This window comes from Camelus dromedarius, chromosome 33 (genome assembly GCF_036321535.1).
Source record: "Camelus dromedarius isolate mCamDro1 chromosome 33, mCamDro1.pat, whole genome shotgun sequence".
NCBI lineage: Eukaryota > Metazoa > Chordata > Mammalia > Artiodactyla > Camelidae > Camelus > Camelus dromedarius.
In genome coordinates, this window is record NC_087468.1 from 8,613,428 (window position 1) to 8,640,448 (window position 27,021).

The 27,021-nt window shown below is 44.1% G+C and overlaps 1 protein-coding gene across 2 annotated transcripts; it reads left to right on the top strand.

Annotated features, from left to right (window-relative positions):
- The first annotated feature begins 2,742 nt into the window (after nt 1-2,742).
- Nucleotides 2,743-26,355, top strand: RNF149 (ring finger protein 149). Of its 2 annotated transcripts, XM_064481847.1 has the most exons (7): nt 2,757-3,284; nt 13,245-13,495; nt 14,372-14,440; nt 17,143-17,225; nt 19,293-19,389; nt 22,635-22,833; nt 25,591-26,355. In XM_064481847.1, exons 1-7 carry the CDS (start codon nt 2,831-2,833, stop codon nt 25,632-25,634), a joined length of 1,197 nt encoding a protein of 398 aa, XP_064337917.1. In that variant the 5' UTR covers nt 2,757-2,830; the 3' UTR covers nt 25,635-26,355. The 2 variants fall into 2 exon arrangements, 1 of the variants encoding a protein (XP_064337917.1); XR_010378786.1 differs by lacking the exon at nt 19,293-19,389 and having other exon boundaries at nt 2,743-3,284.
- The last annotated feature ends 666 nt before the right edge of the window (nt 26,356-27,021 follow it).

Consider the following 27,021-nt stretch of genomic DNA (forward strand, 5'->3'; position numbering starts at 1 on the left):
CCTCGGTCCCATTTCTGGAGAATCTGATTTAACTGTCTGGGCTGGGACCCGGATAAAAGCCTATTGGAGATTCAATTACCATTTTAAGGCAGTGGCTCAGTGCTGGGAACACATTTGCAACACCTGAGCTTTTTTTTGAACGATTACCTAGGCCTGGCTCCACTCCAGACCAATGATTAGCATCTCTAAGGGAGGTGCGCCTGGGGTTGTTTTGGTTTTGGTTTTAATTAGTAGCACTTTTATGTTTACAGAAAAATTGAACAGAAAGTACAAAGAGTTTCCATATACTCCCCCCCTCCATCCCCCAGCTTTCCCCTAAAGTATTAATATATTGCATTGGTGTGGTGTGTTTGTAACAACTGATAAACTCTGATGAATTGATAAATACTGGCATGTCATTTTTTAAAAAGTTTTTAATAGACTTTATTCTTTTAGAGCAGTTTCAGGTTCACAACAGAATTGAGCAGAAAATACAGAGTTCCCACATAGCCCTCCCTATCCACACATATATACTCCCCGACCCTCAACATCCCTCATCAGTGTGGCATATTTGGTACAATTGATGAACCAACATGGGCACATTATTATCAACCAAAGTCCATAGTTTACATTAGGGTTCACTCTTGATGTTGTACATTCTATGGGTTTTGACAAATGCATAATAACATGTAGCCACTATAGTATGCAGAATAATTTCATTGCCCTAAAAATCCTGTGGCACGTCACTATTAACTAAAGCCATAGTGTACATGGGTTCACTCTTCATGTTGTACATTCTGTGGTTTTGCCCATTGTATCATGTCACGTCCCTGCCATCACACACAATGGTTTCAGCCTTGGCATTTTTTAAAAAGACCCCAGGAGATTCTTAGGTATAATTAAGTTGAGAACCACTGATTTAACAGCTTTCACGAATCAGGAACAAAATAACTGAGAAGTTTCCCATGATTGTATTTTCTTTAATTCCTCATCTGTTTCCCAGTAATGATCCACAGCAAAATAAAAAAGGACCAGGGGGTTAATTTGAATAAAAAGCAGTAAAAAGACCCATACCCAAATACAACCATTCTGTCATTATTTACCAGTCATACTGGCAAAGTTCAAAACGTGTGCTAACACACTACATCCGAAGGATGCTCTTGGACACTGCTGGTGGAATGGAGTTTGGTACAACTTCTGTGGGGAAGCATATACCAAAATCGCAAATGTATTAACCTCTGCACCCACTGATTCTACTTCTAGAAATTGATCCTACAGATAAATGTGTAAACAGGCATATGTGCAAGATTGTTTGTAATGGCAAAAATTGGATGATCACCTAAATGTCTATTATTTGGGGACCGGTTAAATAGATAATGGAACCTTCATACAACAAAACATTATATAGCCCCAGAAAGGATGAGGATGCTATTTTTTTCCTCTTTTTTGGGGGGCGGAGAGGGTAGTAATTAGGTTTATTTGTGTTACTTATTTTATTGGAGGTACTGGGGATTGAACCCAGGACCTTGTGCGTGCCAAGCGCGCACTCTACCACTGAGCCCCCGAGGATACTCTTTATGAACTAGTATGGAAAGCTCTTCAACAAATAGACAGAGAAAAATACAAGGTGCAAAACAGTTTATAACCTACCATTTGTGGGAAAAAGGACGGATGGAAAGTAAATACCATTTAAATTAATTTGTTGTATAAGAATCGAGTTTCCTAATTTCCTGATAGGGAAAGGAGACCCAACTTCAAGGAAAACTTATGGGTTGTGGGCTACATTTGGAGCAGTTTAATTTTTTTTTTTAATTTTATTTATTTTTAACGGAGGTACTGGAGATTGAACCTAGGGCCTCATGCATGCTAAGCAAGCACGCAAGCACTCTACCACTGAGCTATACCCTCCCTCCAGAGTTTTAAAATGCAGTCCAAGAAACACTGATAACAAGAAGCAAACAGAGGGTGTAAGGCTCAACAAAACGCCCAGTGTGAATGGCAGCAACCTACTTCCTGCAATTACAGGTCCTTGGGCAAGAAGGAAGATGAGTCAATCAGAAATCAGAGTTCTGAACTGCTGCAGCAGTAAGGGCAGTTTCATACTCAGTTTTATTTCCAAAACGCAAATAATTTATTTACCTATTGCTGTACAATTTAAGTGCTCATCGAAACAGGTAGTTTGATGCAGTTACTTCAAAACCACCGGTTACACATAAAAGACCAAAATCAATTGGCATCACAAAATCGCTAAGAAAAGGTATCTGGAAAATATGTGACGGTTTGGACTTCTTAAACTATTTTAAAATGTTTCAGGCAAGCAAGGCCTCTGCCATGTGCTTTGCAGTAAATTCTTCATAAACATCCGTTCAGTGATCTTACAAACCGCGCTCCCACGCCTCTCGGCCGGTTTGCCGAGAAGCTTCCCGTTTCTCCAGCGTTCACTTCCCCTGGCTTTGGGGCGCTGGAGGTCCTGTTGCACAAGACTGGTCCATGGTCACGGGGACCCAGAGTGGCGCAAGCCGTCGCGTGACCTGCCCACACTCACGCCTGGGTCAGCGGGCTTCTGGGTCCTCGACCGCCGAACGGAGAGTAAGCCGCGATCCCGGGAACCCGAGGGTCTGGAGCCCTCACGCTCCGCGCGGGAGTCTGCGTGGGGGAGGGGCCAGGGTAGGCCCCGCCCCCCGACGCCCCCAGCACCCCGACGCCCCGCCCCGCCCGCCGTTCCGCCAGGTGCGCGTGCGCCGCGGCCCCGCCCGCCGCCCAGACTCGCTCTTCCCGGGTCCCGCAGCGGCTGCCGGCTTCTCCGCGCGCCCTCTGGCCCCGTCCTGGCGAGGACGGCGGCGGCGGGGTCATGGTGTGGCGACGGCGGCGGCCTGAGGCCTGCGGCGGGGCCGGCGGCGCGCTGGCGCTGCTGGCGCTGGCCCTGTGCGCGCCCGGGGCCCGGGGCCTGGCTCTCGAGTGGTACTCGGCCGTGGTGAGCACCGAGTACGTGGACCCGCAGACGAACCGGACCGTGCGGAGCGTCTCGGAGAGCGGCCGCTTCGGCGACAGCTCGCCCAGGGAGGGCGCGCACGGCCTGGTGGGCATCCCGCGCTCGGAGGACCGCGACCCCGAGGGCTGCGCGCCCGACACGCGCTTCCTCGTTCCCGGCGGCCGGGGAGCCGCACCCTGGGTCGCGCTGGTGGCGCGCGGAGGCTGCACCTTCAGGGACAAGGTGTTGGCGGCGGCGCGGAGGAACGCCTCGGCCGTGGTCCTGTACAACGAGGAGCGCCACGGGAACCTCACCGCCCCCATGTCGCACGCGGGTGAGCCAGCCGGGCGCCGGGACGCGGGGACAGCTGTGCGCCGCCGTCATGGCTCACCGCCCGGTCCTCCGACGAAACCCCGGGGGCGCGGCGGTGCTGGGCTCTGGCGGTCCGGAACTAGGAGGGAAGCGCTAGGTTTGCTAAGTGTGACCCCCCCCCCAACACAGGTGCTATTTAGGAGGGAGGCAGGCGTGCGAACAAGATTAGATCTTCGCCTTGGGTCGTTCAGGTGAAGGGAGGTGCCCTCTGCAGGAGGGCAGTGGTGGGGGAATGGCAGAAATTAAAACCCGCAGGAGGAGGGTTATGGTTCTCACCGGTGGAAAGTCTCATTATTCCTAATCATGGGTCCCTGGCCATTCGGCGTTTCCCAAAGTCAGGTGGAGCAGAAGTGGAAGCTCTTTCCCAGGGCGTCCCAGGGTCTGACTTAGTGGCACTCTGGTTTCTTCACTTTCATAAAACTCTTTTTTTTTTTTTTTCACTTTCTGAGTATTCTAAACTTTGAGTCAGAAAGCTTGGACTTAAGTTCGGGTATGTTTTTTCACTTGCTAAATATAATGCTGGCTCTACTGACAGATTCCTGGAGTCTTGCGTTTAGATGAGAGTTTTAAAGTTGTGATTGTCTAGGTGACCTTCCCCACACGATTACCCAGGGCAACAGGTTGCATCTTAAAGCAGTTATGATAGCTTAAAAGGCGTAATTTGCAAGGTGTCATCCTCAGAACTGAATTCCAAGTGATATCCGACCCGCACAGGACAGAGTGAATGTATTTCTGTTAGGCCTTCTAAGATCGTGACTCATTCTGACCTTCCTGTGAGTGAATTCTTTTTTTTTTTTTTTTTTTAAGTTTCTGCTGCTACGTCCTTTTTTCTGTGCTTTTGTGTCGTTCTGTTTTGGCTTCTTGAATGCAGGTTCAGAATCCACCTGTAAAATGAAGACAGAAAAGTGACTTTGGATTTGGCCTATTTTAGTAGAATGATAGGAGCAGAACTCGGTTGAGAGGTGAGGATGTGGAGGCTGTTAGAACAACTCTTTCACGATGGTCGACTGCGAGGGTTTGGGTGATGCTGAGAAATAGGCAGAAACCGAAGGGCAGGGGTGGGTAGGATGGACGGCTGGGAGGCACATTGAAACTGGATAGAGTGATCTGATAGCCGTCCAAGCTGGGAAGAGGTAACTAAAAGAGGGAGGTCTTTGAGAAGAAAGGATGCTTGTGGTGGGAATCTACCTCAGAAAGCAGAGGGGAAATTACTCCATTGCAAGAGAGAGGAAGTAGGTTTGGAGAGGAAACAGGAGCAGATGTCCATGTGGTGGCCTTGGGTGAGGCACCACCACCTTTGGTGCAGTTATTTCAGTTGTCACCACCCAAGTCATGTTTCCACCAGACTCTAACGAGAGGTCCTGTCAGATTTCACACAGCATTCCAGATGCATCCTGTCGACAGTTCTGTCGAAGACAAGAGGGCAGCGTGTGAGGAGGATTCTCTGATGCTGGCTCCTCGCCTTCATTTCTGAGTCTCCCGCGTCTTCACGTGGACTTTTTCTTTTGCGTGGCATGCTCGCTGGCCCACAGTTTTCTAAATCTGTTTGCTACATTTTTTGGTAACGACATGAACATTCTTCCAGGCTAATCGCACCTGTTTTAAGCATGGTTCAGCAATCTTGCTTGCTTATATTATTGACAGATAATTTATCCTGGCCCAGAAAACACCTTGTAGATGTCAGTTTTAAATCCTCTTCTTGTGAGCTTCTGTTGGTGTCATCAGTGTCCGTTGGAGCCTTTCCACTGTGAGAATAATTTTGAGAAAAGACAAAAGTAACAGTGTTAGCTTTTTTTTTAATGTGAAATTTCACAGTGCAGAGTCAGTGTTCCCCACACAGCAGCTCATTTAGTCCTCCTGACAGCCCTTTGAAGTAGGCACTTTAACCCCATTTTACAGATGAGGAAACCAAGGCCCAAAGAATTTAAATGACTGGCCCACAGTAACAAGGCAGTCTATGGCCAGATCAGTTGAGACAACCAGAACAGTCTCCAGACATTGTCAGTCGTCCTGGGGCAGAAGGGATGGCAATAGCATTCAGCATTTTGAACCACTGACTTAACAGGAGACTGTTTGGTAGCAGTGTGACCAATGGGTTAAACAAATGAAAAGCTGGAAACAGGGAAGCCACTTAGATGGTTGTCTAGTCCAAGCAGAAAGACCAGGGCCAGTCCTGTAGGGATGACTGTGGAAATGGAAAAGAATGACCCTCTCAGAATGGCCCAACTGGGACAAGTTCATGACTTTTTGAAAATGGACTAGAATTAAGAAGGGAGTGAGTGAATTAAGTCAGAATAGGAATGAGCTTCGGTGGACTTGAATTTGAAATGTTATACGGAACCTCAGGCTTAGGGTCCTTGTGTTTCTTGAGATCAGAATGTGGCCAGAGCCAGTAAGAAGCACTGACGAGTGGCTCTCAGTGTTCTGTGTGACACGGGGCCTCTACAAAATAGGTGGAGGCGGCTGCTGGTAAACGCCAATCATGATCGTCAACTTCCCAGGTTTCAGAGAGTTGCAACAGTTTTTCTTAAACCTCTTGCTTGACTGCTAGAATCCAGTCCAAGATGTTTTTGGATTTGTCAGCATTTTTGGTGTGTGTTTCTAAAATAAATCATGACTTTAAGCTAATATTCCAACAGGATAACTGTAAGGACTGTTCCTCTAATGCCCCAGGTCCGTGCCCTTTGGTAGACGGATGTGGAGCGGCTGCTCTGGGTGGGCCGAGTGTGGTGCCCACTTGGGGGCAGAAATGCCTAAGACACAAGCTGGCCTTGGAGGAGCTCATGGCCTAGTGGGAGCAGTAAACAGACCTTTCCAGGCAGTAGTTTGGACCTGGACAGAATTACATGCACATGTGCTTGGAAAGCGTCAAGGAGCTGCTGTGGGTCGTGCAAAGATAAGTTAGCCTGAGCAAGAAGAGTAAAACTTGATAAAAGTCAAACGATTGAAATGAAAGCTTTTTTAGAGGATTGGCCTTGACGTGGTGACTGGCAGTTAATACACAAGATGCTCCTTTAGCTGGCATTACCATAAGAGAGATCTGGGTTTTGTGTTTGCAGAGCACAGTAAATAGCCTTTGATGAGGGAATAATAACTTGATGGTCTTTAATGCTGTGCTGTCACAAATGATCCTAACATTCAGGTTTGAGTTTAGAATGTATTTCGGTGCCCCAGGAAGGGGTGGTACCTCACGGCCTCATAGAAGGTGGGAGTAACCAGGACAGTCCCCAGACAGTGTTGAACATCAGCAGAAGTTGCTGGAGAAGGTATCTGGGTGAGTGGTGTGCAGGAGGGGTAGGGGGGCCCACAGGATATTCTTTGGGGGGCTGGAGCAGCGTTGCAAAGGCCTGAAGGCCTGAGACGAAGTAATGTGCTTAGGAAAACTGTAAAGAGTTCTCCGTAAGATTGTTGAGCACTGTACTCAGTAGATTCAAACTGTTCTTGAGCAAGCCACATTATCCCCAGAACAAAATTTAAAATTCTGAGAAGAGAATTGCATATATTTTTTGAGTCCTCCTAACTCATCCTAGCCAACCATAGAGACATTTCTGTTTCACATAATAGCTTCAGATTTTGGAGACGTTGACGTTCATATTTGATGTCGTGTTTCCCCTGCAAATGAGTCTGATATTCTTTTTATTGGGTCCCTACAAGGGTAATACTGGAAGATAAACCAGTTTTTCAGGTTGATTCGTTCATACAGAAACCATCCTGTGGGCAATCACTGGGGTGCGGGGGCTCCAAGAACTAGTAAGAACAGGAATGCTTGTCTAGTGGCGGGGGGACCCCACAAAGACATTATAGCAGATGGATAAAACTAGGTGTACTTATGAGGCGGTGCTGCATCGTATACACAAAGGCGTGGGAGGTGCTACAAAGCAGAGTTGAGCCTGTGCTGAATTTTGAAAGATTTGGCCAGAATTCTCTAGGTTGGGATGGGGGGTGGTGGTGAGAGAATATGGAAGCTAAGTTATTGAAAAAAAAAAAAAAAAAAAAGAAAAAACCTGAAAGATCATAGGATTCTCTTGCTGGTTCTTTGAAGTGTAAGTTCTTGCTGCCGGAATCAGTTTTCTGGAACAGAAATCTAATCCACCCCTCTAAATATTGTAATAGTTCCCATCTCCTTCAAGAGAATGTTGGCATCTACTTGAAATAGTTTCCTTGGGAAGAGAAGTGGCCCATAGACTCAAATGGGCCCCTCCAGGATTTTGGAGTTTATTGACCAAGACAGTTTCTTTTTTTTGGTACATTTTTGTTTGATTTTGACCAGGTGGTGAGGGGAACTATTATTTGACAGGTAGGTTAATGATCACGTGCAGAGTGCAATTCCTTGTGCTGAGTGTAAGGTGTAAGTGATAATAGACTGCCTTCAGGGAGTTGTCTGGTTCGTTAGTGGTGAGGTCTGTAGGTTCTTCTGGGTAGGGTGGGAATTGCACAGAATGACCTTTTTTTGGTCCAGCGTGATTGGTAGCCATGTGAGGCCGAGGGAAGTAAAACATTCAAAGGACTTTTTCTCCCCCTGTCCCAGGACTTGGAGCGTCTGTGCCTTCTGTGAAGAAATATGGTAGTTTAGTTTGGAAATCAGCTGTGATTTGCTCTGGTGTCTCCACGGCTCTGTGGGACCGGTAGTGGGAGTGATGAGCCAGGAGGGAAGGGCAGGGCCAGACGGGGGGCCTGTGCTTGGCAGCCCTTGGGGTGGTGCACCCAGTAACCCTGAGCTAGTATGTTTTTGCTGAACTGCCCTGCCTCCGGTTCATCCCCAGAAAGCCAGTCACGTGGTAGACGTCTTCATTCTGAGTTTTATTAATTTAAAGTAGTTCCCTAGAAGCAATCTTGCTGTTGTAATTAGAGTATAACAAATGATTTAGCCCTCAGCCTAGGCACAGTTGTTTTTTATTTTTAAATTTCTCATACTTAGTGAGCTAAGAATTTCCTAGGTGAAAAAATTCAGATTGATATTGAAAGTGTTTTCAGGTCAGGGTATCCTTCTGATAATCATGGTGTGTCTGCAGCCCCTCCCGGGAGGTTTCCGGGGTTCTCAGCTCACCTCCCATCTCTTACTCATTCAGTCAACAAAGATTTATTGAACACTGCCGGGTTCTGTGTGAGGCACTGGGAATAATGAGATAAACAGGATGCTTTTGTGTATATTTAGTCACTAACCAAACTGGACCAGTCATCCTCCCTAATAGGCTTAATTTTTTCTTTTTCTGTATTTTAAATTTTATTTTTAGATTCCCCTTATAAGTGAGATCATGCAGATCATCGTGTCTTTCTCTGACTTCTTTCACTTGGCATAATGTCCTCGAGGTCCATCCATGTTGTTGCACATGGCAGGATTTCATCCTTTTTATGGCTGAATAATATTTCACTGTGTGTGTGTGTATCTCACTACTTTTTTTAATACATATTTTTACTGAAGTATAGTCAGTTTACAGTATTGTGTCACTTTCTGGTGTACAGTCATACACGAACATACATATATTCATTTTCATATTCTTTTTCACCATAAGTTACTACAAGATATTGGCTATAGTTCCCTGTACTATACAGTATGAACTTGTTTATCTATTTTATATATATTAGTATCTGCAGTTCTCAAACTCCTGATTTATCCCTCCCCTTGTAACCATAAGTTTGTTTTCTATGTCTGTGCGTCTGTTTCTGTTTGGTAAATAAGTTTGTTTGCTTTTTTTTTTTTTAGATTTCACATATAAATGATATCATATGGTATTTTTCTTTCTCCTTCTGGCTTACTTCACTTAGAATGACAATCTCCAGCTCCATCCATGTTGCTGCAGGTGGCATTATTTTATTATTTTTTATGGCTGAGTAGTATTTATCACTACTTCTCTATCCAGTCATCTGTTGACAGACCCTCAGGTTGCTTCCGTGTCTGGGCTGTTGGAAATAGTGCTGTTGTGGATGTGGGGGTGCAGCTCTCTCTTCAACACAGTCCAGGTATGCTTTTGGGATGATGGTCTCACAGCCAGGAAGACCTCCCTTCTTTTGCTGGGTGAGCTCTGCCTGTCTGTCCAGATGCACTTCCTGGGGAGAGACTTCCCTCCTACCCTAGACAAAACGGTCTCTTCATTTCTGTGGCTCTTTGTTAGACCCCGTTCTTGTTAAGTCCAACTCAGAGAAATGCTCATCCCGAAGAAGTCTTCCCCAAGGACCCAGACAGTGGTGGTCAGAGGGATACTGAGCCCCTCCAGTGTGGTCCTGACACCTGCATTCCCCTCCCCCCAGCGAGGGGGCAGGGCAGAGATCGGTGGTAGGAGCTGGGGCCTTACACCCCTGCACTGGCTTTCCCAGGTGGGGCGTGACATTGGGCAACTCTCAAGATTTCTCAGCCCTCATCTGTAAAATGACAGTCCGCCCCCAAGTGAGACACAGCTGCGAAAGTGCTTCAGAGCTGGTTTTCCCCATTAGCACGAAAGATCATTCTGTGGGTACCGGAAATTGTCACTGCTAGCGGAGCATGGAGACCGTTGTGTTTTCTGTGCAGAAGTGAGTCAGGTAAGAGGGGTTCCTTCTGCTGTTCTCTCTGGTCTTGTAGGTGCTTGAGATTTTCCACAAGAGGAAATGTTTTTAATCTATAAACAGGGCTTTCAGCTTCTAAAGTACCATCCCATCTGACGTGGTGTAACTGTCCTAATTGCTGCTGTATTTGCCTTTCTCCGTTACGAGATGTTGATTTTCCTGAAGGCAGGAAATGCCTCCTTCCTTACTGGGTCTCCCCAGAGATGGCATAGTCCACTGTGCGAGTGCCTGGACAGCGACACTGCCTGCTCGGTGACCCTCCTGGGGCTGGCTAACACCATCGGCCTCCATGCAGAAGCCACCTTAGAAGGGTGCCCTTCTGGTGTTGCAGTAACTAAATCCCGATGGCTGAGGGCCATGGAGGATTTGTTGCAGATTAAATTCCTCTCTGCAATAAAACAGTGTTAAAGTGAGGTTTCAGTGTCAAGCCAGAGAACAGTCTTTATTTTTAAGTTGGTTTTTGGCTAGGAAGCACATACACATGGTAGAGAATTTTTAGCTATGTCCAGGTCTCCCCTCAGAGAGGTGGTCAGGGTCCCCGATCTGAGGTCGCCTTCAGAGGTCATCTGTACTGACAAGACCGTGTGGCTCTCTTTTTCCTCTCTGTCTTGAGTACCATCTGTACTTGAGTACCATTCAGAGTCTGTGTTCCCGCACTGTAGCTGATATAACCATTTTCTTATAGAAGGACATTTAGATCGTGATAGCCAAAGCTTCAGAACAACATTGGCAGTAAATATCTTTATAGATTCCCTGTGTGTACCTACGTAAGTGTATCTGTGGAACTAAGTTCTTGGACGCAGAATTGCTGGGTCACTGAGACGGGCATTTAAAAACTCCTGAGAGCCGTGGCGCTCCGTACCAGGTTGTGATAACTCACTCTCCCAGCGAGACTGTAGATTTGTGCTTTCTCTTGCCAGCATGGGGTATCAGACTTTCTGATGTTGGCTGGTCTTTTGGGTATAATGTTTTCATTTGTGCCATGACCTTTTATATGTTTAAAATCCATTTGTTTGGGAGTGACCACTAATGTGTACGAGATTTCTTTCTTTAGCTGGTAAAAGTGTTATGGAATTAGATAGTGGCGATGGTTGCGCAGTCTTTGTGAATACGCTAAAAACGATTCAGTTGTACACTTTAAAAGGGAGAATTTTATGGCATGTGAATTGTACCTCACTAAAGCTGCTGTTTTTAAAAAAAAAGCCCATTTGTGTTTTCTTTTCTGCAAACGGACTTCATTTCCTTTGTTTTTCTGTTGCCCTTTTTCTTATAGGGAAATCAAGTTTTTGTCTTAGTTGCGTTACGTTTATTTTTCCCGTTGGCCATTTGCTCTTCTGATCTTGATTCTTTGATTTTGCTCTCATTTAGCCAATGCAGAAAAAAAAAATTTTTTTATAGTTGGTTAGTTAATTAGATCTTTTTTTTTTTAAGAGACCCTGAGGTGATTTTTCACACTTGGAAAGGTTTTTCTTCAGTATTACTTATTTTTTTAACTTCCTTGTTTCTTCTGACTCTTTTATGTTTTATCTTTTTTTATGTATTTAAATCCGTGATTTGGTTGGAATGTAGTTTGGCATAAGTTGCGAGAAAGGCATGCAGCTTTTTTACTCTCTGGTGATACTTAGCTGCACCCACACTATTTAAAAAAAAAAAATCTATTTTACCCCATTGGTTTTACCCCACTTTTATCATTTGCTGAGTTCTCTTATGTATTTGGATTTAGTTCCCTTTTTTTTTTTAGGCTTTCTTTAACTTTTTAAAATACTTTTTGTGGTCTAAGCGTATGGTCTTTTGTTTTTTTAATTGAAGTATAGTCTGTTTACAATGTTGTGTCAGTTTCTGGTGTACAGCACCATGTCTCATACATGTGCATACATATATTCCTTTTCATATTCTTTTTCATGAAAAGTTACTACAAGATATTGAATATAGTTCCCTGTGTATATATACAGGATATTGAATATATATCACTGTGCTATATATAGAAACTTATTTATTTTATATATAGTAGTTAGTATCTGCAAATCCAGAACTGATTTATCCCTCCACGCCCCCTCCCCCACCCCAGTCTAGTTTCTGGGCTTACTCTGCCCCATTCTGGCTGTCTTCATACGCTACTACCACGCTGTTTTAATTACTTTGACAGTAAAGGCTAGTCCAAGTTCTACTGTTTACAGAGTTTTCCTGATTGCTCTTGATTATTTTTTCCCTAATTGAACTTGAGAAGAATTTTTAAGGGTTTTAAGATTCTATTGATACTTAAAAAAATTAATTTATAGATAGATTCCTATAAAATTGGCCATTGTATTCCTTCTTTTTCATTTCTCTCTTTTTTTTTTTTTTTTTTTTTTTTTGTCTCATGTCCCTCATGCCCTCAGAGCAACATGAAACAATGGAGATCATGGTGGAAACTCTCAGACTGCCTCCCTGAGTTCACGGGCAGGCTTTAGGCATGCGTATTGATAGTCACAGGTGAAATTGGTCTGTGTGGTTCTTGGGGTTTTTTTGTTACCATGTTTGGTTTTATTATCTCAGAGATAATATTTCAAAAAATATTTTTATTGAAGTATAGTCAGTTTACAGTGTTGTGTCAATTTCTGGTGTGCAGCATAATGCTTGTCATATAGGAACATAGATGTATTTGTTTTCATATGCTTTTTAACCGTAAGTTACTAAAAGATATTGAATATAGTTCCCTGTGCTATACAATATAAACTTGTTATTTATCTATTTTATTTTATTTTTGTTTGTTTGTTTTTCTTTGGGGTGGGGGGAGGTAATTAGGTTTATTTCTTTCTTTATTTTTAGAGGAGGCACTGGGGACTGAACCCAGGACCTCATGCATGCTAAACATGCACTCTACCACTTGAGCTACACCCTCCCCCCTGTTTATCTATTTTATATGTAGTAGTATCTGCAGATCTTAAACTCCTAATTTATCGCTTTCCCCCTTGGTAACCGTAAGTTTGTTTTCTGTGTCTGTGAGTCTGTTTCTGTTTTGTAAATAAATTTGTTTACCTTTTTTTTTTAATATATATATATCTTAGGGATACTTTTAAAACTTCCTTTTAATTTTTAAAATATCTGCTCTGGAACACTTCAGATGTTATTGGTGTTACTTGCTCTTTAAAGGTTTGAGGGTAGAACTCACCTGTGAAACGGAGCGGGGGCTCTTGCTTTCTGAGGGGCAGTTCTCAGTGATTTACTCTCCTTCTTACGCAATCAGCCTGCTTCCTCTTTGGAGACCAGTGTCGGTGACCTGGGTTTTCCCCGGAAAGCCTCCGTTTCATCAGGGTTGTCAGCCGTGTGTGTACGGGGCTGTCTTTCCCTGGGTTGCATCTCGTGTCCTTCACGCTGAGTGCTCTGTTCTCTCCTACAGGCACAGGGAATGTCGTGGTCATTATGATTAGCTACCTGAAAGGAAGAGAGATTCTGGATCTGGTGCGTGAAGGCATCCCCGTTAGAGTGGGCGTGGCGGTGGGCACCCGCCACGTGCAGGAGTTAATCAGTGGCCAGTCCGTGGTGTTCGTGGCCATCGCCTTCATCAGCATGATGATCATCTCACTGGCCTGGCTCATATTTTACTACGTACAGCGCTTCCTGTACACCGGCTCCCGCCTGGGCAGTCAGGTGAGTGCAGCCGACTCCTGCTTTTCAAAAGACAGTTCGTAAGTATTTCCCATCGATGCCACTTGACGTTATATTGGACAGTATTCTTCATTTCATGGTCACTCATCATTTTTAAGTATGAATGGGATTTTCTTTGAAATAAATTTTGTTTATTTATTGTTATTGTCCCATGGGAAATCAGATCCCTCTAAATCCGGGTCACTTTTTGCTCCTGTGGGGACCCTCTGTCTTCTCCAGAAATAAAGGAGTGACAAAAAGGCATGAGCTGGAGGGGCCCCGGCTCTGTGAAAGAGAAACCGGGCATCGCCATCTCCAATGCGGAGCAGAAACCCTGTCCCAGTAACAGCAGAGAGGAGGGCAGGTGAGGGGCCGGGGCTTCCAGAGGCGGGCCCTTTGGGTTCCACGCTCACCTGGTCGTCCTGAGAATCGCCCCTCCTGGCTCTGCAGGCAGGTACATGATCATTGCTGGGTCACCGCCTACCTCCGACTAGGAAGCCTCTTTCCTTTCCAGGGACATTAGCAGGTGAGGGTGCGATGCCCCCTCCTCAGCTGACTTTTTGACTTAAACGTAAGATGGTTAAATACTTAAACATAAAATTGGTTTCTTGCCAACATTGAGACATAAGATGAAGTTTTTCTTCAGACCTGGAATTGAAAATAAGTATTCTTGATCAAACAGCTCTTTAAGTTATATGTGTCTGTTCTGTACATTAGGGCTTAAGTGGTAATTTTTTTCAAGGTATTTTTACTGTAGTCATGTAACTTTGCTTTTTAAATGAAATCTTCTTCGATAAGCTTGCTTATATTATGTGAATTTTTAAAAACAGTGACTTACATTGTTTAATAATAACAATAATAATATTTTTCCTACCTAAGAGCCAGAGAAAAGAAACAAAGAAAGTTATTGGCCAGCTCCCTGTTCATACTGTAAAGCAAGGAGAAAAGGTAATGTTTTCATGGTTTTCTTTTCATTTGTTTGTTTAAACTAAAATATAAATCTATTTATATGTCTAAACTCACACTATCAATCATGTGGAGTTCTGGCTGGTTTCAGTTAGTGGTAACTTTCCCAGATGTGTATTTTAAAGAAGAGTTGGCAGAAGCACTCTTGGATACGTGAAGAAACTTCTAGACTCGTGCTGTCCGGGAGGGTGGCCACTGGCTTACACATGGCTTCCTGAATTTGTGTGAATTAAATTGAACTTAAAATTCAGTTCCTCCATCACACTAGCTACCTGTCAGATGCTCGGGTGGCCACATTAGCTGCTTGCTGCTGGACTGGACGGTGCCACATGTCCATCTGCCACCCGTCAGTTGGACCCAGGGACTCTGAGGAAGTTACGGTCTCCCCTAGAGACCCTGAGGCTTAAATTCATCTCCATTAAATCTCACACCCTCTGTGCATTCTGTCTAACTCCCTTAATTATAGGGAGAAAATACCAGGGTTTGTGGAGAAAGGAAGAAAAGATGTTTTTAAAACAGAAACATTTTGCATGGCCAGCGTGAGACTTAAAAGGCCAAAATCATACCAGAGTTTGGAAGCATTTTTGGAGTAGGACAGATCCTAAATCTCAGAGCCTTAGGTTCTTAGAGGGTAGATTCCTTAAAAGGAGAGCAGTTGCTAATACAGAAATAGTTATTCTTTCAGTGGCCTGCCTTCTGTGCTGTGAGGGGTTGATGGCTGTGTTGCCGCAGTTATGAACGGGTTCAGTTGTTTGGGTTTTCACTTTGTGTTGCTGAGTTGTTGAGATGTGATCTGTGCCTCCCTCTAGTCTCCACTCCCCCTGAAGTGCACGTAGGTGCGCAGCCCCTCCTCTGACCCACTTAAAGGATCAAAGCAAACTAGCTGTCATTAAATTTATAGACCTTTGATGTCAAAACTCTGGAATCTGGTGTTAACAGTTTATGTGATGTGTTCAATATTCAGAGACTCAGGTTTGTTGCAGTCCTTCCCGGATGCCTTTGCACTGTAATAGCGTGAATTTTAACAGTTGGTACAGGGTCCTGGTTTCTTTCCACGTGGGTGTACTGAACAGGAAAAGTTAAAAAAAAAAAATTCCATCTCACGGGAAGATGAACATCTGATGTACAAATCCCGAGGGTCCCAGGGGAGAGAGTCTCTGGCAGACGCCTGGGGCAAGTGTGCGCTCGGCACAGCGGTCCCTGAACAAGCGTGGAGTTTCACGTCCTCCCGGGAACGTGTCTCCTGCTGTCCGTGGTGGGGAAATCTCAGTCCTTAAACGTGAGAAGACGTGGATTCCTGTGCGCAGTGTGCCGAGTGGGGTCTTTGGATGTCATCCTCTTCATGTACAGAACATTTTTTGAAAATTTGCTTCTATGAAGTGCTCTTTAAAAGTTGTCACACTAACAGTTAAAAAACAAGGATCCATAAATGCTCCGTGAGGGACATACGGGAGTTTTCTGGCAATTTTACATTTTAAACTTGTACAGAAAAATACTGTGTTTTGTTTTTTTCTGTAAATCTACATCTTGTCCACTTCTGGAAACTGTTTCCTGATTTTTCTTCTCTCATGGACTGGATCACAGTAGTGTATAAGGTTGCAAACCATTAGGGAGGTAAAAATCATTTCATCGTTCTCACATGGCTCATGGGAAAAAGGTGACAATGTTGACTTTAGTTGCCACATACCTTTTTAAGTGCTCTTATAAAGTTAATTTCAGTACAGTTTTTGGTAGCTGTATCTACGTATAAAATCAGTTTTTACTGCTTGTTAACAAGTGACGCAGATGGCTAAATGTATTTTGAGATAGTTACGGAGACGATTGTGTAGCTGTGTTCTGTAAAGTTAATTTGCTGAAGTTGCAGACACTGGTGGGTAGTTCCTGAACCCCCACCCCGGAATCCTGGGGGAGAGTCTCATTGGCCTGCCTGGGGTCACTGGCTGCCCATGCCTACTTTGGTTGATGGGATGAAGCCAGGTGGGCAGATCCCTGGGGGTACCCGGGGAAGTGGGGGAGGCTGACACCCCCAAAAAGGTCTGTGATCCACAGATTGTTAGAAGTTGAAATTTTGTCACAAAGATTGCTTCTTCCCCAGCAATTTTTGTTTATTTTTACATTTGTTAATTTGATACATGAAATGAAGTAACTTGTTTAATTTGTAATTCTTTTATCCCTAGTGAGGTGAGTATTTTCAGTTATTTAATGCTTTGCACTTTCTCATTTGCAAGTTATAACTGTTCTCTTAGCAAATTCTAATGAAAGTACTTTGGTTTTTTTGTTTTTTTGATGATTCCAGAAAACAAGTAGCTAATTAGATATTTATTCTCTTTATAAGCTTTATATTTGAAAAATAATTTATTTTATTATAATAAAGCAGGCACTGACATTTCTATAGCCTTTAAAATATGACCACTTTAAAAAAAAAGGAATACTAGCCTAGTATTTAAATATTATTTATGTCTGATTAGGTAGATAATGAAATTTTTTCCTTTTCAGCCACATTCTTTAAAAAAAAAATCTCTTGATAGTGGTAAAAGTAAACACTAGGTAGAAATTATATGTATTTAATTTCAGTATGTAGCAATGTGGTAGAATAGAACTGTGTTACCCAGGTGGTAGTGAGTTTTACCAAAACTACACTGTGTACTTAGGATGTAGTGAACTCTTTCCTCTTCTTTTTTCAGGGAATTGATGTTGATGCTGAAAATTGTGCAGTCTGTATTGAAAACTTTAAAGTCAAGGATGTTATCAGAATTCTGCCATGCAAGTATGTACTTCTACTTCCTGACACGTTAAAAGTTACTAGACAAGTTTCAGGTTTCTGACAAGAGAGTCAACATGTCTTTTATGATATGAAGAACTTGTCACCAGGTGGTATCTCGTGATCATCTCACCTTTTAGAAAAGAAGCTCGAAGTCTTCAAGGCTCCTCTTGTGTCGTTTTACTTAAAAACTGCCTTACTTGGAGCCTTTAGGTGACCACGAAGACCTAGTATATAATTTTATCATAGATTGGCTTTTAGTCTGACAAGCAGGCCTTCCTTAGGAACCTGGAAGCTCATTATGTGCAGAAAGTGTGCTGCGTGGGGAGAGAGGAGACCAAGCACGGCAGGTGCAGGCCCGGGGTGGGGGGCCGGAGCAGCAGCAGACACGGCTCGGGCTGTGCTGTTATTTGCACCCCAGGTTTGGTTTCTCTTTGGGGTTGTGTGAAATAAATATTCCTCCCTTTTTTTTTGTTTTTTTTTTTAGTATCAGGAAGTTACATTTCCTTTTTAACAATGGATACTTTAACTTTTTTTAAAAAACTGCTTTGTTAGCAGAAAGGTGTACAAAAATTGTTTTAAAACCCATCAGTTTTAATCGTACTTCCCCGCCTGTTAGAAGCAGGTCACACGGTTGTATATGGCTGAGTTTTGCCTTGCGCTGGCAGAATGTTTTTGTACATATGCCAGTACTTTATAGCAGGTGACGTTCTCAGTAGGTCCGTAGAGGAAATGAAGGAGTGAGGGTCAGAGTAAACAAAGTACATTCTCCTGAGTGGAGAGAGCTGGCTGGAACCTACACAGGTGTGGGTCGGTGTGGTGGGTGCTTAGTGAATTGGGGTCAGCGTCAGTTGATTGTGTCCTGTAGAAAATTATTAAAATAGAAAAGCATTTTTACTCTAGGCCAGTTTAGGGCAAGTCCTCCCGACTTGGGTGCTGTGCAGTGAGCCGCCTGAGGCCGATTTCCTTTTGTAGGGAATCCAGTACTGAGGCCGCGCTGGGGTTTGCACAGGAGCCTCCTGAGCAGACAAGTTACCTGCACACATTTCCCCGTCTCCTTAGTGGGGTGTTTTTTACCCCGCCCCCACCGCCCCATTTCCTCCTGTGCTTTATTTAAACAAATTTCCCAGTAAAGCCACCATGTTTCTTCTGTTCTGTTTCTCTTCAAAATGATTCCTGTGGGCCAGTCAGTCAGTTGCAGTTTGGGGATGGCAAGGTCACAAGACAGCCTGGACCAGACTGTGCTGTGTAACAACCTGCTGTTATTTTTAACTGCAAAGGTCTTCAGACAACAAGGGCAGTAATAATAATGAGAAACTACTGAGTACTGGTGGCGCCCACACTCTAGTAAGCACGAGACTCGTCCACTCCTCAGGACGGCGTGCGGGGCAGGTGCAGAGAGGCCCGGGGACACAGACATGGCGTCACGTCACACAGCTGGAACCCGAGCTGATCTGTGTGGCTCTGGTGCCCTCACCCTTAACTCCTTATCTGCGGCACCTGGAGAAAACATAGATTCACCCCCAGGAGGGAATTTCAGCCAGCTAAGATCAGTAAAAGGACAAAATCCATATGTGATTTTTCTTTCTTTGATTCTGAAAGTGATAGGTGTTCATTCTAGAAAAATGTAGACTGTACAAAAATACGTAAGACAAAAAAATGTGGTTTTTTTAGCTGCCACCCAGAGATGATTTGTTAATACTTCGCTGTATTTCCATTTGAGTCATTTTATAAACTTAAATAAGGTGGTACCAGGTTAGTATCAGTTTTCCTGTTTGTTTCCTGTTGGGTTACTTGGGCCACATTTATTACAGGGATGCATAAAAACACATCCTAGCGTGATGTGCAGAGAAACTGTGCTATTTCTGTGGCGTGAATGGGAAGTTTCCCCGTAGATGCCAGATTCTGTATAACATGGAAAATAGGGTAGATGGTTACCGAGGGTGAGCAGAGAGACGGGAGCGTTGATGGCATTTAACCTGTGATGAGAAGATGAGTGGGTACAATGTATTGTTTCCTTGATAAGATATAAACATTTATTTTAAAACATTAACACATACTTAATTTTTTTAGGCATATTTTTCATAGAATATGCATTGACCCATGGCTTTTGGATCACCGCACGTGTCCAATGTGTAAACTTGATGTCATCAAAGCCCTGGGATATTGGGTTTGTTGCATTTTTGTTTATATTCAACCTCTGCCCCGGTTCCCCCCCGAGTGATTCGATTCTGTTTCTGACCCCCGGCAGGAGGAGTGAGCTGAATGCCCCTTCTTGCGTCCTGTTTGTTTCTGAAGAAATTTTTCTCTTTATTAAAAATTTCCCAAAAATCAGTGAACTAAACTTGTGATGACAGAACCCTCCGCTAGGTGTTTCCTCAGAGCCTGTCATTGCTTAGAACGCTGTCTTCGATAGATTTCGTGCGGTGACACACCGCACGGTGTATAGAAGCTAGTCCATTTCATATAGACAAGAATTACTATAAAATGTCTGAGGAGGGCGGAGCTGCGCACGTTTCCCGGCTCCAGGTGCGCAGCTCTCACGCGAGGAAACTCAAGCCAACACTCCTTGACACCAGCTCTCCCAGTACCTGGGCTGCAGAATCAGATACCGCGGGCAAGTTCATCCTGCACTGTGTCCGGCACTTTGTGATGCTGAAATGGTCAAAGGCCCTTCCTGAGAAAACAGACACAGGAGGCCAGTGAGGGGACACATAATCGTAGTGGGCGCTGGGGGCCTGACACGCATGATGACGTGTGCCCCTCCGGCCGCCCTGGGAGGGCAGTGCTGACTGTGACTGTCCCTGTTTTACTAAGTAGGAACCTGAGCTTAGGTCGCACAGCTCAGTAATAGGGAATCAGCTTCCAGACGCAAGTGTGCTTCACTCCAGGGTCCGCGCACCTAACCAAATATGGGGAGGGGCGTAGAGGGAGAGAAACATTGTTCTAGATTGTTACACTTTTTATTGTTTTTAGAGCCTTCGTATAATCTGTGAATGTCTCAAGGTATTCTTAATTACATGTAAATAGTTTTGAAATGAAGATCTTTGGAAGAAGTAATTTAAACAGCTAATAATATTCTTCTGGTTGCTAAACATAGAGGTGTTGGTAGCGTTTACTATAGACCTGGAAACTACAGAGAGGTTTTTTATGGTAATGATTTTACGTGACTTGAATCCTTCACGGCCCTCAAGGCTGCAGGCTGCTTTGGAGTGTATTTTTACCTTTAAGCTCAGCATGTCTTCAAAAGATAGATGAGGGACCCCTCACTGCCTTCATAACCAGTGTCATTTTCTGTGAATTATGTCTTTCTGGTGTGAGTTTCCAAGGCCTCACCATGGGTACCAGGGAGGGGTTGGGGGCAGCAGACCTGTCTTCCTGGAAACACATTTGCCTGGATATCTGGAAAAGGTGTCTTTGCTCTAGAATTTCTAACACTCGTTTAATCTTGCTTTTGAATAACGAGGAGGATGGAGCTTTCTCAGTGTCCGGGGCTCATCGCTGCCCCGCGCCTTCCTGGGGCTGCATTTTAAACAGCAGAGTCCAGGGAGCGCAGCAGGTGTGTTCTTGGCAAAGTCCTCCATCCTTTCCTCCTTAGATCAGCTCTGAAGTTGTTTTAAGTCTTTTTAAGTTGTTTCCTTTATTCATCAATAATTTTAAACACTGCTTTTCGTTTCTGAACATTTGTGTAAGGTGCTTTTCACTGACCTCTGCGTTGAGACTCCAGTCCTCCTGAGTTTTGGTTTTGGAAGTGTATCTACGTGTCTCTTTCACGTGTTAAAAACCAAGACTCTTTGTTTGACGTCAGGTGGGTTTGCTTTCAGAGCGTTAATTTCAGAAAGCTACAATATGGGTCCCCAGAAAGCTTACATTCTTTTTTGAAGAAACCTATAGTAACTTTAAATCAAACTAAGAGATGAACTTGTCTTGCCTTTTGTTTTGTTGTAATCCTTCGACAAAAATGACATCTTCGTCAGACTTGTTGGCCCCTCCTGCATTGGGTTGGACTATGATAGTCGTGACCCTGTCGTATGGTGACTAGTTCTCATTTCTAAGAAAATGGCCGTGGTGAGAGCGGCCCACGGGCCTCCGCAGGCAGCCCTTTGCTTTGCAGCTGTGACCGCTTTGATGTGGCCTCTGTCCCTGTTCTGCTGACTCAGTGGGCATTAGTGAGAGGGGTGCTGGGTCAGTGCTGGGTCTGAACTTGGCTCTGGGGAGACGAAGATGGGTCAGACTCCGCCCCTCTGCTCATGGGCTCTCGGGGACCCCACCGTCTGGGCTGGTGGGCCAGGCAGGCGCCGCACACCGCGGAGCCGAGGAGGTCGGCGTGCAGCGTCTGGGGCCCGGAGGAAGGAGGGTTTACCCTGCCTGGTGCACATGGGACGGTAAAGGGAGTGGTTTCTAGGGGAGCGTCTGAGCCGCGTGTCCACAGGTTGATGCCATGGCACAGGGCACGAGACTGGCAGGTGGTGAAGTTCGGCGGGTATTCAGGCAAAGACATGGATGAACAGAGCAGGGAGGGCTGAGCAGGAGCTCGGGCGCTGCTTAGTGTGAAGACTTGTTCTAAGGCTGTTTGGTTGCCTGTGAGAAGGCAGTGAACCCCACGGCATCCCGGAGTGGGGAGAGGGTTCTAGAGCGCAGGAGGAGCTGCAGAGGGAGCGGCAGTGCCCTCGGCCCTGGGAGCCCCGGGGAGCAGGTGGCTTGGCTGTGCAGGGTTCTGAGTCTCAGCTGAGGTCCGTTAGTTGGTCATTTATCAGGAGTCTCATCCCAGCACAGCTTTGACTCCAGCATTAATCAAAACCCGTTTCCAGATGGCTCCCCCACTTTGAGACTTGATGTGGTAATGCTTACAGAGTCTCCTGCCCTCGCTTTCATGATCTTACTTTCTTCTTTAGAGCAGCCAGTGGGGACACGGAGGCAAATGGGCAGCTGGTAGACACCCTTTCCATGAGGAAGGAGCCGGAACCAGCTGTCTCAGTGAACCCAGATGCATCCTGCAGCTCTCCGCTGTGCAGGAGCCTGGTTCGTCCCTGAGGCGCTGGTGCCTGGCTGTGAACCAGCACAGCAGCTCCAGGCAGTCTTTGGAGCTCAGGGCTCAGCCATCAGTGATGAGCAGACAGCCAGGCTGTCCAGGAAGGCAGGAAGGACTTTCTGTCAATAAATAGTTTAAAAGGTGGCATTGCTTGTATCGATGGGGGAAAACGGTTTTTAGAGGAAAAAGCATTTAGGCCTTGAAAAGCTGCTTATTAAGAAGTAACTCATTTTCTGCTGATGCTAAAGAAAGAAGACTTTGATGTGCTTTTTGCCACATTTGTGTATAAAAGTAAATATTTTGTATGAATTCTGAGCAAAAGAGGATAGATAAGCTTGATCGTGTTACTGAGAAAAGGTGTTTTCTCTGCTCTGACTCTCAAGGGAGAGCTTGAGGATGCACAGGAGATGCCCACTCCAGAATCTCCTCCCGGGGTTGTCCTGGCTCCAGAACTGAGTCTTACTTTACCAGATGGGGACAGAAGTGTCGGGGACAACTCAGCATCGTCCCCCACCAGCCACGCTGTGCTGCAGGGTGATGCCACTTTTAAAGAAGATGCCAGTGAAAACACAGTCTTACTGGGTGAGTAGCTTGCAGATTATAAAACAAAGTGATGTTATCGGTGGTTGAAAGGAGATGAAGAAATGCATCAAGTGCAGAAAAACATGAAGGAAATATGAGAACCATAATCCCATACCTGGAAATACCATTGTAACATTTGGTAAATACATTTTCAGATGTTCGGCGTTTAAGGCGAATATCATGTATGCACTGTTAGGTTACCTTCTCTTAACGTACGAAGTTCTTTCTGTATCAGCAGACAAGGCGTGCGACTCTGTACAGCTGCGTGGTATCACATTTTGGATTTACTGTAATTTCTTTAAACCGCACTCTGCTGATGGACTTTTACCATCAGCGACACTTTGAAATTACTGTGTGTGTGTATCTCCCACTGTCTGCCCTCTTCCGTTCTGATAGATAAAGGGGACTGAACTGCATTTTTGGGGTTACCTACTTTTCATTTTGTTGGTTATTTGTATTTCTTCTCTTTGAGTTGCCTGTTTCATCCTTAGCTTATTTTTCTATGGAGAAGCTGATTTTTTTCATATTGATTCTAGGAGCTCTTTGGTCTTTGTCACATGTGTTGTATGTTTCCCCCCAGGTTCTGTATCCTTTGACTTTTTTTTTTCTAGTTTATTCACTTTTATTGTTCTGCTTCACATATTAGTTACAATACTAGTATCCTTCGACTTTTTGATGTGTTTTGCTGTATAGAAATTTTTGATATTTATCTTGTCCAGCTTCCCCGTTTTTCATGATTCTGCCTTTGAGAACATGCTAACTTAGGAGAGTCTTTCTCATCTCAGGATTATTGACTTATACTTTGCTAATACCTGTGGTTTTATACTTTGTATTTTAATCTTTAATCCACACAGTTTAAAGGAAGATTTAACTAACCTATTTTTTCCAAATGTTTAACCATTTGTCCATTGTTTAGTGAATAGTTACTTGTGAATAATATGTACTTGGAAGGCGAGGCCAATTCCTTCATCTTTATTTAAAAAAAATTCTGAACCATTTTTCATGTTTTAAGATTAACCTTAAAATCATCTTGCCATGTACAAGAAAATCTGATGAGATTTTAAAATTATAATTGAATTAATTTATAGATTATTTTAACTGGGAAGAACTGACACTTCGGAGTTTGAATTTTGCCATCCTGGAAGAGGAAGCATATTTTTCCCAAGTCAGTAATATTCAAACTGAGTCATTTAGTCATTTTTCACACTGTTTAGAATCTGGGAGGCAACAATAGAAATATTAGAACTTAAAGTTTTAAACCAGTACCAGAGGGAGAAAGAGTCTGCTGTGTAAGAAAAAGCGAGAATAGAGTTCAGAGAATGAGGAAGTAGGACAATCCTGTGTGTGTCCTGACCAGCTGCCCGGCCTCCTGCTGGGGCTAAACCACCTTTCAGGGTGGGGTTCCCTCCACAAACTCTTATTTTTAGGAATTCCATCGCTTTGAGTCTGAGTGCTTACCGTTGTATTTTCTGCCATTGCCTTTGGTCTCCAGAAAAAAACCAAAATTTGTTCTCTGTAGTCTTCCACGACCCTTGAGATATTTCAAGATAGATAAAACTCTTACTCTTAACTAACTGTCCTTCAGAAGCGGTCTCCAGATTTTCCTGCGTTCTGGTTGCCTGTCGGGCACTGGTTTGTCCCCGTCTCTCCTCCCCTCTTAGAAGTAAGATAATATGTAACTGGAAGTAGTGGGTGGAAGTAAAAGTGGAAGAAGGACCTGTGTCATGAAACAACAGGACGCTGGGCGCGGTCTGCAGAAGCGGGGCCCCTTCTCCCCCCTGCCTTTTTGGCTCGTTTTCTGTTTTCTCTGTCTCTTTTTAAAATTTGCAAGTAAATGTGACCAGTAACTTTTATGTTAATATTCTTCTGTCTTTTAACTGTAACAGTATAATTTAAGAAATATTAAGTTGGAAAAATCAGTTCTTGGGGGTGGAGGATACAGCTCAGTGGTAGAGCGCGTGCTTAGCATGCATGAGGTCCAGGACCTTTTTGTTAATGGAGTCCCCGGCACCTCCATTAACAAAACACACATGCACACACACAAAAAAAAGTGAAAAAAAGAGAAAGATCAGTTCTTTTAGGCTGACACTAGTGCTTCAGAATATAATGTCACTTCACTTAGAGTTGAGAAGACAGACTCTCAGAAGCATCTAGGAAATAAATGTGGGCTTTGCTAGTGGCTGTCCGCTCCCGGAGAATGTGTCTCCCTGGGGACGCACCTCCTCCTGTCCGGTTATCTCCGCTCTGCTTGTCCGTGCGTTCACAGTATTTGGCTCTCCTGACTGTGAGGAAGTGTCCTACCACTGTAAGACACCTTTCATGCTGACAGTTTTTGCAGTCCTCTTCCTAGTAACATCAGACTGGGTTCAAATGCCAGGTTGAACCTCCCTGGGCCTCAGTTTCCTCATCTCTAAGTTGGGGACAATAACATACTAGGAAATACAGGCTCCTGTTTTCCTGCGTGGCAACACCACTGCTGCTTGCTTTCCTCCTGGGAACACACTCTGACTGCGCTGATCACACTCCTGCTGGTTAGGCTGATGCTGGCAGACCTCTCACGCAGTGTGTGAGGAAGGTGTTGATGTATTTTTCTTGACTGTCTCTGGAATTCGGGTTGCCTTTTTCACGTGTAAGTTTTATTTAAAATTGTCTGTAATTTTGTTTGAATTATGATCTCCAAATGAGTAACGATGTTTATATAATTGAAGTTCAGAAGATGCCAGCCGACTAACGTTGGCTTTTGTTACTTTGTTCTAGAAACAGGCAGGAGCGACCTGGAGCGCGGAGGACCCGTCTGCTAGCGCACATCTGTCGACGGTGTCGCGGACAGAGCATGGCGGAGATTAAAGGACACTATTTTTTTTAACTTTAGCACATAGTTTGTATATGTGAAAATAATGTACATTCTTTTACCTTTCAGGTTCTGATTTGATACACAAAGGGCTGTGATATTTTATTCTTAAAGAGACTTTTTGATTAGTCTTCATATATTTATCTGCTAAAATATGGCATTTACAATGAACAACGCATCGTTTCAGGCTATTACCTAGGAGATGGCTGGGGAGGGCCTTGTACTGTGAAGGACGAGGGTGTGTTTCTAAGTACTAGGCTGCCTACCATGTTACGTTACTGTTAAAAAAAAGTAAGATTAATTCTGTTTCCTCAAGGGTGGTTCTAGGCTAAGCACATTGAGTTTAGACTAGTTGACATGGAGTTGTGAGATTATGTTCAGTAACTAGTCACGTGAGTTTCCCCGGAGGAAGAAAGACTTTGAGAACGTTAAATTGTAAATGTGACGAGAGAAACCTGTCACTTTGTTGCACCTCTGTACTGCAGAGATTTCTAAACCTGAGAGCACTTTCATTGTTGTTTTTTATTTGAAATTATGAGAAAAGCATTAAGCTGACGTTAGGATTTGCGATTTCTCTCTTTTGTGACTAATTTCTAACAACCTTTGTTGGGGAGGGAAGTCTGTCCGTTTTTTCTGTAAATAAAAAAGCTAAAATTCTGTGTTGCACACAAGCATGAAGTTCTTCATTGCTTGTTAAGGAAATGGAGTGGATAGAATGTGATTTGGGGATTTGGGGGTATATGATGAATATACTAGTTCCAACTGTAGTTTAATCTTTGCAGTTAAAAGGCAAGCAGTTAAGTCAGGGTTCGGGGGGCTGCTCTTTAAGTTTATACAGTAATTAAATAAACCCAGGTCTGTTCTCACTTCTTAGAGGTGTAAGTGGAGGATGAGGAAAAGTTCTTTTTTTAGAACTTGAAACCATAGTCCTTTGTTGGTTTCAAACTGGTTAATGTATATGTCTTTATCTTGTGGGTAAAAATAAATGTTTATTGAGAAAAATGTAATTTTAAAAATTTAAAGAATTTATTGTTTTAGCTGTATCTAAGTCACAAAATTTAGATAGTTTATTTTTTCAAACTACTTACGCACTTTGATTCTAGTCACTCAGTGAGTCAGCAGTGTTACTGAAGTAAACTGAGGCCAGGATCCACTCGAGGAGTTACTGGAATAGAAATTGTCTAACTCGGAGCTCTCGTGGTGGCAGGGAGCCTCAGTAGGTGTCCACAATAGCTATTATCTTTGAAATCTGCTTTCTGTGGCTCATCGCGGATAGGAAAACACGTCCTTGATTCTCTCCCAGGTGGACTGTTTGCTCTCTGTATTTTAAGACACAC